Genomic DNA, 9,214 nt, shown 5'->3' with positions numbered 1-9,214 from the left:
TATAAATCAACTCTCCGTTATATCAGAAAGTTGATACATTTTAATTAATACATGTCATTGATATAACCCAGCTTTTTCTATCAATGTATTTACTGGTGAAATATATTTCGGGCCGTTATTGGATATCCTTCTTCTCGTACTTACCAAAAAATTCTAATTTCAATACAAAGCTAGCATTTCGATTATTTTGGTAGAAGTCAATTGGTCAATTTTGTTCAAGATCAAAAGATTGCGATAGCCGTATTCGTCTTTTCCCTACAATAAGCATCGAAAGGTTAAATAAAAATGAAACAATTAATTGAATGTAATTAATTTGAAATAAATGTGAATATTTAAGGAAGTCCAATGACCGAAATTAATCAACTTCTCGTATTTTTCAATGTGGCCTCAAAATCGACTATACCGCATTTCATATTAGCGAAAGTCGGGTAATTGGCTTTTGATGTTGGCCAAATGGACCAATGGGCAAAATCGCGTAACCGATTAGTCCAAACTCATCATCACAATTCTTCCATTTTTGCTAGGTCACTTAAGGTAAGTAGGTTAGTCCATAAGTGCTGCCCGATTCTATACTTAGCTCAATGACAAGGAAGCTCCTTTTTATAGCCAATCCGAACGACGTTTCACATTACGGTGAAACCACTTAGAGTAGCTTTGTAACAATCAGAAATGTCACCCGCATTACAGGAGCAGATTATCCACCGATGAAAAACTTTTTGGTGTTTGCTCTAAAGGTGGGTATTAAGTTCGAGTTTAGCCGCTAAATCGTCATTTTTTCACGATTACTTTTATTTAATAATCCATTTTAAGGAAACTTTGTGAAAATTTGCTTTGGGCTATAATATATAATTTTTTTCTGATTTAGTTTTCATTTTAGCGGCTAAACACGAACTTAATACTCACCTTAAAAGTGAGATTGACTGAACCTGATGTAGATGTTTTTATACAGTGTTCATGAAAATTCTTCACACCATCGAATAAAATGTGTGAATGGGAACTTTAAAAATCACCCTTCCGACAGATAGACCTGCCGTCACATACATCGATGCAAATTCGCCTTATGCTGTTCATCGATTCGAGTGTACCTCGGTTGCATCAGCTTTTGCCAAGGCCCGGTTTTGCTTACATCTGTCTTTGTTAGCATTCCACATCTAATCATCTGCAACCAAATATAATCACGGATCATCAACACCATACCAACCAAAGCAATGAGAATCATAGAACTTGCGAGAGGAAATCTTCGATTCCGAAGTTAATTTCATAATTTCTTACTTGTCTTGAGTCCACATTCAAATACGATTACATTTTCTATGGCTTGGATTCGCTAAATTCTTGTTTTTATACGGACCGCCAATACTACAACAACAACAACAACAACAAAATTGCAACTGTTCGCCAAAACAAAAAACACACCTAATATTTGTTGAAATTCAGTTTAATACCTCAGCATTTAACAATGCTGTCTAATATTCACAAAAATACGCTTTATAAAAAACACACCGATTATTTGGTCATAACTATGAATAGAACTTATTCTAACTTAAAAATATCATCCACAACCATATCTATGGATCAATGACTTTTATTTTTGCTCCCAGAACTTTGCTTTGATTTTGGAACGTTCTCATCCAACCATTTTCCATACCACAAAGCACTCCTTTTAATGGCTACATCTTCATCAATCAAGGGAACATAATCAATGTGAATCGATGCTCTCAGACGATTGAAGAAAATCATAGCAGAGGCATATGCACATAGAGCACGCACCGAATACTTTAATGTGATCTTCTTCACTGGCTCCAGAGCTATTATCAAAAATTCCAAAATCATAGCTATGAACTGAAACAACACACGTGGAATATACCAAGATGATTGATAGGCCTTAAACTTTCCGCTGGCTGAGCCAAATTTCTGTAACAATCTGGAAGTATCAATGATGGAAGTGTCATCGGTGATAAAAACCGGTAGGCCACCAACGGAACGAGCATCCGTTTTTAGTGCTTTATATGCACATATATGGCCCCAGACGACATTACCTTTGAATGAGAAGAGAATAGAAATTTTAAAAGAGATCAGATTGTTTGTCTTGTCTTGACCTACCTGCATAACATGACTGTTGTTTGCCTCCCACTCCTGCTATCCGTGGATATACATATGAATGTTCACTTAGGTATTTCAACAAGGGCGTTATGAAAAATGTATCACCCTCACCATAGGTAAAAGGAGGTCGTATGGCTGTCGTTGTCAATGTCCCACTACCATCTTTCAATGGCTTTCCATGGGCAGCCAACACTATGTTCTCAGCTCTTAGTTTAGATGAAGAATATCCACGGAATATAAACTGCCTATCAAAATCAATATGATTTTCTCCATTATAAACAGGAGTTGGGGCCTTCGATTCACTCTGATTAATGATAACTGAAGTGTGGGTACCTTTAAAGGGCACAAAGCACACTGAGCCACAACTGGTGAATATAAGATATTTTATATTGAGCTTGATGCAAAGATCTACAACAGATTGAGTACCTACGAGAGAGAGAGACAGAGAGAATGAGAATGTTAAAAGTCATCATCAATTCATTTACCTTCGATATTATGACGATTCAGCTCATCATAGTTGGGAGGAAATTGTAAGCTCATAACACCAGCACAATGGAATACACTGTCTACGCCTTTGAATGCATCCTCCACCGAATCTGGTTCACATATATCACCAATATACCGACGAACATCTCGATGAACATCTGTAATTGAGAAAAGGAAAAGACACATCCCATTAATGATAGATAGCAAGTCACCGTGTAACAATGGTTAAACAAAGTAAGGACTGAGAAATGTGACAGAATGGAAGCTGGACCTTCGATCTTCGAGTACATATTCATGTTTCTTGCACCTAATTTGCGGCCCACTCCCAGCAATAGTCAAGACAAAAGTATCTGTACCTTACCATAATGTATAGTATTTCCATAAATTATGGAAATTTGAATATATTACCAAATATTTTGGCGCAAAACAATTATGGTCGTTTGACTTGGAACACTTCTCTGGAATTCCGTTTTGATCCGTCAATGAAAAGGCAAAAATTAATTTGAACTCACCATCGATTGTATTTTTATATTCCTTCAAATCCACACTACGTATTTCACGGATATTCAATTCTGATCTCCTTTCATATAACATCCGAATGAGGTGTTGACCAATAAAACCGCTACCACCAGTAACCAAAACAACATCACCATTCTCATTAACCATGATTGAAAATTACAAATATTCACTTGTATTCAGATCTATAAAAAAAGTAAATAAAACATTAGTCAATGATCTTGTCTCTGCACTGAAAACAATATAGATATTGTCGTGGACCCAAACATTTTTTTATACCCTCCACCATAGGATAATATACCCCCATTAACTTTGTCATTCCGTTTGTAAAACATCGAAATATTGCTCTAAGACCCCATAAAGTGTATATATTCTGGGTCGTGGTGAAATTCTGAGTCGATCTGAGCATGTCCGTCCGTCCGTCTGTTGAAATCACGCTAACTTCCGAACGAAACAAGCTATAGACTTGGAACTTGGCACAAGTAGTTGTTATTGATGTAGGTCGGATGGTATTGCAAATGGGCCATATCGGTCCACTTTTACGTATAGCCCCCATATAAACGGACCCCCAAATTTGGTTTGCAAATCCTCTAAGAGAAGCAAATTTCATCCGATCCGGCTGCAATTTGGTTCATGGTGTTAGTATATGGTCTCTAACAACCATGCATAAATTGGTCCACATCGGTCCACTTTTACGTATAGCCCCCATATAAACGGACCCCCAAATTTGGTTTGCGAATCCCCTAAGAGAAGCAAATTTCATCCGATCCGGCTGAAATTTGGTACATGGTGTAAGTATATGGTCTCTAACAACCATGCAAAAATTGGTCCACATCGGTCCATAATTATATATAGCCCCCATATAAACCGATCCCCCGATTTGGCTTGCGGAGCCTCTAAAAGAAGCAAATTTCATCCGATCCGGCTGAAATTTGGTACTTGGTGTTAATATATGGTCTCTAATGACCATGTTAAAATTGGTCCACATCGGTCCATAATTATATATAGCCCCCATATAAACCGATCCCCCGATTTGGCTTGCGGAGAAGCAAATTTCATCCGATCCGGCTGAAATTTGGTACATGGTGTTCATATATGGTATCCAATGACCATGCAAAAATTGGTCCACATCGGTTCATAATTATATATAGCCCCCATATAAACCGATCACCAGATTTGACCTCCGGAGCCTCTTGGAAGACCAAAATTCATCTGATTCAGTTGAAATTTGGTACGTGGTGTTAATATATGGCCTCAAACACCCATGCAAAAATTGGTCGAAATCGGTTCATAATTATATAGGCCTTATATAAACCGATCACCAGATTTGACCTCCGGAGCCTCTTGGAAGAGAAAAATTCATCCGATTCTGTTGAAATTTGGTACCTGAAGTTAGTATATGGTATCCAACAACAATTCAGGAATTGGTTCATATCAGTCCATAATTATATATGGCCCCCATATAAACCGATCCCCAGATTTGACCTCCGGTGCCTTTTGGAGAAGCAAAATTCATCCGATCTGGTTGAAATTTGGTACGTGGTGGTAGTATATGATATTTAACAACTATGCCAAAAGTGGTCCATATCAGTCTATAATCATATATAGTCCCCATATAAACCGATTTGGTTTTGGAGCCTCTTGGAGGAGCAAATTTCATACAAGTCAGTTGAAATTTGGTATATTGTGCTAGTATATAGCCGTTAACAACGATGCCTAACTAGGTCCATATCGGTCTACAGTTATATATAGCCATCAGATAAATCGATCCCCAATCACACAAAAATTGGTCCATATCAAGTTCATAATTGTATATAGCCCCCACATAAGCGACCCCCATATTTCAATTCTGGCTCTCTACGTATTGTCTAATACATACCACGTGTGGACTAACTCACAATTTAGAAAACGATGTTAAGAAGTTTTAAGATACCACAACCCAAGTAATTCGATTGTCGATGACAGTCTTTCGTAGAAGTTTCTACGCAATCCATGGTGGAGAGTACATAAGATTCGGCCTGGCCGAATTTGCGGCCGTATATACTTGTTTTGTCCTCACCTTAAGGCGTTGAGTATTGATTGGGAGAAAAATATTTTGCTTCTTTAAAATAAGGACATTTTTTATAGAGCTACACTGAAAAAAAACTATTGACCTAATATGAAAGATTATTCAACCTAAACTTTGGGATACGAATATATACAAAAATAAACATATTTCCCTTTTTCACGAGATTTTTTGATTTACCATTACCAAAATGCGCCTTTGAGTTTGCATATCATGCCAATTTTTTTTCGAAAATTGTGAAGTTTTTTTTCTACAAAGAAAAAAGTCCAACTGATGCTAAAACATTATTTGCTTTAAGTTTAAATTTATTATTTTTCAAAATGTGTCTCAGCCAAATGCTATTTTCCTTATCCATGTATAAGTATAAACTTCAAGAACAAGTTCAAGGTAAGCTAATACCTCATTACAATTCCAACATCCACTGTCATTTGCTTATTAGAAAAGGATTTCAAATCCAATATTTAGAAGATTTCGAGCCTAAAGTGAATGGGCTATAAAGCGGAAGAAACATTTCATATGATCCCCAAAAATAGTAGGAATGAACTATTGCACGATAAATAGGGTCATGATTTGGCCCCAAATGATTTTTTTCTTTGCTTTTATTTCACTTTATGAGAGAATATGTAATATCGTAAAACAGTTTACGTTTTTTCTGTACAGATAAAAATCTGTTTATAATTGTGAGAATCTATTTTGGTATATTTTCCATTTGGTAGTTCAAACATGACATACATTAACTCTAACATGATTTTACATAAGTGAAATAATGAAATCTCATTTAATTTAATCATGCAAGATTTTGTGTAACAATTTCCTCCTCTAGCTTAGATTGCAAAGTATTTGTTAATACTCCTATAGTACTTACAAGCTTTTGTGTTACTTTAGTTTTGTTAGATTTAAAATTTTCTTGGTTTCTTGTACGGAGAAATTAAATTTGGCCAGGGTCAACAGAGCTGCTGCGACGAACTGGTGATGGTCTAGATAATACAGCTCTTATGTGGTTGATGAGACAAAACCTTTTTTTTTCAAACACCATTTGAAACGTTAACTTTCCGTTTCTTGAACGTTGCCCTCCAAACCAGCATCACACAAATATGCAGTTCAAATTGACAGAAATCGACAAATTCGTAAAAACAGGTTTTTACTTTAACACTTGATTTAACCATTAATGAATTTACTAGACAAATATCAAGAACATCAAAATATGCACATTACAATGATGGAAGAGAACGTTTTTGAATACACTCCATATCAAATATTTTCAAATTTTAAACGACAATATTTACTTCATTTTCGATGCAGTACATTAAACCGATTAATTTAAATGCAAAATAGCACTTGCTTACCTTTGGTGGAAACGATTTGTTATGGCTATATAATTATTTCTGGTTCTGGGTTTTACTCAAATTTTTGCAACCGTTTGCTTCGGCGTATATTTGTTAAATGAATTTATCCACCAAAAATTTAATTATATTTTTTGGGCTTCGAATGTTTTTTCATATTTCCAAAGAGTTTAATTGTTTTATGGGGCTAAGAGAGTATGGTTGCGCAAACGCAATCGTTGAAGACAATAACTACCCATGGGTTTTAAATCTTCGCTCTTTTCTCTCTCTCTCCCTCACAATGGTCTCCACCATAGACATTATAATACATAGATGATCCACTAGTCTCTTTAAAAAAATGTGTAAGTTCCAAAAATTAATTTTCTGACATTTCGTTTTGATTGTGTCGTAAAAAGTCAGTCCCAAACATAAATTTTCATGCCTTTGTTTTGTGTTGTTCGTAAAGAGCAATGCTGCTCAAAATTAAATTTCTTTTAATATATTAATTTATTTATAAATCCTCTGGTGCATCATGAACGTTCTAATTTTGTGTAAAATTGTCAAACTACAATAAGGAAAACGAAAGATAATGTAAGCGTGATTTTATTTTTCTCGTTTATTCTTAATCTTCGGAACTATCAAACATAGTTTGACACCCATGGCACATCTATATGTATTATAATGTCTATGGTCTCCACCTCATAGACATTAATTAAATTAATTACAATTAATTTAAAAAAAAATAATTTTGAGCAGCATTGCTCTTTACGAACAACACAAAAGCAAATGCACGAAAATTTATGTCTGGAACTGACTTTTTACGACAAAATCAAAAGGAAATGTCAGAAATTTAATTTTTGGAACTGACACATTTTTATACCCTGCGCCACACTGTGGAACAGGGTATTATAAGTCAGTGCATATGTTTGCAACACCCAGAAGGAGAAGAGATAGACACATGGTGTCTTTGCCAAAAATGCTCAGGGTGGGTTCCTGAGTCGATATAGCCATGTCCGTCTGTCCGTGAACACATTTTTGTAATCAAAGTCTAGGTCGCAGTTTTAGTCCAATCGACTTCAAATTTGACACAAGTATGTGTTTTGGCTGAGAATAGAATAGGAATGAGAAATAGGTTCAGATTTAGATATAGCTCCATATATATATTTCGCCCGATATGGACTTATATGGCCCCAGAAGCCAGAGTTTTACCCTAATTTGCTTAAAATTTTGCACAAGAAGAACAATTAGTACTATAGTCCAGTGTGCTAAATTTTATTGAAATCAGTTCAGATTTAGATAGAGCTCCCATATATATCTTTCACCCGATATGGACTAATACGGTCCCAGAAGCCAGAGTGGTTGAAATTTTGCACTAGGAGTACAATTAGTAGTGTAGTCAAGTGTGCCAAATTTTATTGATATAGCTCCCATATATATCTTTCACCCGATATGGACTAATACGGTCCCAGAAGCCAGAGTGGTTGAAATTTTGCACTAGGAGTACAATTAGTAGTGTAGTCAAGTGTGCCAAATTTTATTGAAATCGGTTCAGATTTAGATATAACTCCCATATATATCGTTCGCTCGATTTACACTCATATGACCACAGTGGCCAATCTTTTACTCCGTATTAATTGAAATTTTGCACAGGGAGTAGAATTAGCATTGTAGCTATGCGTGCCAAATTTGGTTGAAATCGGTTCAGATAGCTTCTAATAGCTCCCATATATATGTTTTTCTGATTTCGACAAAAATGGTTAAAATACCAACATTTTCCTTGTAAAATCGCCACAGCTTAGTCGAAAAGTTTTAAAGATGACTCTAATTTTCCTAAACTTCTAATACATATATATCGAGCGATAAATCATAAATAAACTTAAATAAACGAAGTTTCCTTAAATTGCTTCAGATGTTTCCCATATATTTTTTTATACTAACATTGTGTTCCACCCTAGTGCATAAGCTGATTTAAATTTTGAGTCTATAGATTTTGTAGAAGTCTATCAAATTCTGTCCAGATCGAGTGATATTTAAATGTATGTATTTGGGACAAACCATTATATATAGTCCCCAACACATATGACGGATGTGATATGGTATCGAAAATTTAGATCTATAAGGTGAGTATTAAGTTCGAGTTTAGCCGCTAAAATCGCTAAAGTGAAAACTAAATCAGTAAGAAAAATGCATGAAATTATACGTACACCCTCAAAAAAAATCGCTTCTTTAACATATGTTCCAAACATATTTTGCAGGAAGCATATATATTATTGGATACTGCCGAAACATTAATATGTTTGTTTTATGTGAACATATTATATGTTTGGAAGCATTTTGAGCCCAAAAATATTGTATGCTTGGAAGAATTTTTCCCAAAGACGATTGTGCTCATTCCCTAACATACTCGTTATTTTCACTTCCACGAAATATTTTAATTCTTGGCACCTTTTTCTGTAATACAAATAATGTTGAAGAAATTATTCACTTTTATAAATTTTACCTCCCGTCTGCACGGAGAATCGAACCGAGGACCATACAGTTTGTAAGCCAACACACTATCCACTGGGCTACGTAGCTGTTATAGTCACCAGCAAATAATTATCGTTATAAGTTACATTTATATAGCATAGTTTGCAGCGCCCACGAGCCCATGCAAACATAACATTATTTAACAGAAACATACATTTGTTTGCCACGTGGAACAGTGGTTAGCATGTCTGCCTTG

The 9,214-nt window shown here is 35.4% G+C and overlaps 1 protein-coding gene across 2 annotated transcripts; it reads right to left on the bottom strand.

Moving 5' to 3' along the window:
- Positions 1-1,419: 1,419 nt before the first annotated feature.
- On the bottom strand, positions 1,420-6,704 carry LOC142233641 (3 beta-hydroxysteroid dehydrogenase/Delta 5-->4-isomerase type 1). Of its 2 annotated transcripts, none has more exons than XM_075304640.1 (5): positions 6,514-6,704; positions 3,099-3,287; positions 2,586-2,744; positions 2,101-2,526; positions 1,420-2,036 (listed from the first exon to the last, which is right to left on the bottom strand). In XM_075304640.1, the coding sequence occupies exons 2-5, from the start codon at positions 3,250-3,252 to the stop codon at positions 1,573-1,575; spliced, it is 1,203 nt and encodes a 400-aa protein (XP_075160755.1). In that variant the 5' UTR covers positions 3,253-3,287; positions 6,514-6,704; the 3' UTR covers positions 1,420-1,572. The 2 variants fall into 2 exon arrangements, with proteins under 2 accessions (XP_075160755.1, XP_075160757.1); XM_075304642.1 differs by lacking the exon at positions 6,514-6,704 and adding an exon at positions 6,033-6,390.
- Positions 6,705-9,214: the final 2,510 nt, after the last annotated feature.

Source organism: Haematobia irritans, chromosome 4 (assembly GCF_050003625.1).
Source record: "Haematobia irritans isolate KBUSLIRL chromosome 4, ASM5000362v1, whole genome shotgun sequence".
NCBI lineage: Eukaryota > Metazoa > Arthropoda > Insecta > Diptera > Muscidae > Haematobia > Haematobia irritans.
The sequence above is the reverse complement of the archived record's forward strand: the minus strand, read 5'-3'. Positions and strand labels throughout refer to the sequence as shown.

Excerpts from the sequence above, each read along its gene's own strand:
- LOC142233641 (XM_075304640.1), bottom strand. The coding sequence starts at position 3,252 with ATGGTTAATGAGAATGGTGATGTTGTTTTGGTTACTGGTGGTAGCGGT. Across the intron at positions 2,527-2,585 it reads GAATCGTCATAATATCGAAG|GTACTCAATCTGTTGTAGAT; the intron begins GTAAATGAATTG and ends TCTCTCTCGTAG. Across the intron at positions 2,037-2,100 it reads ACAACAGTCATGTTATGCAG|GTAATGTCGTCTGGGGCCAT; the intron begins GTAGGTCAAGAC and ends TCTCATTCAAAG.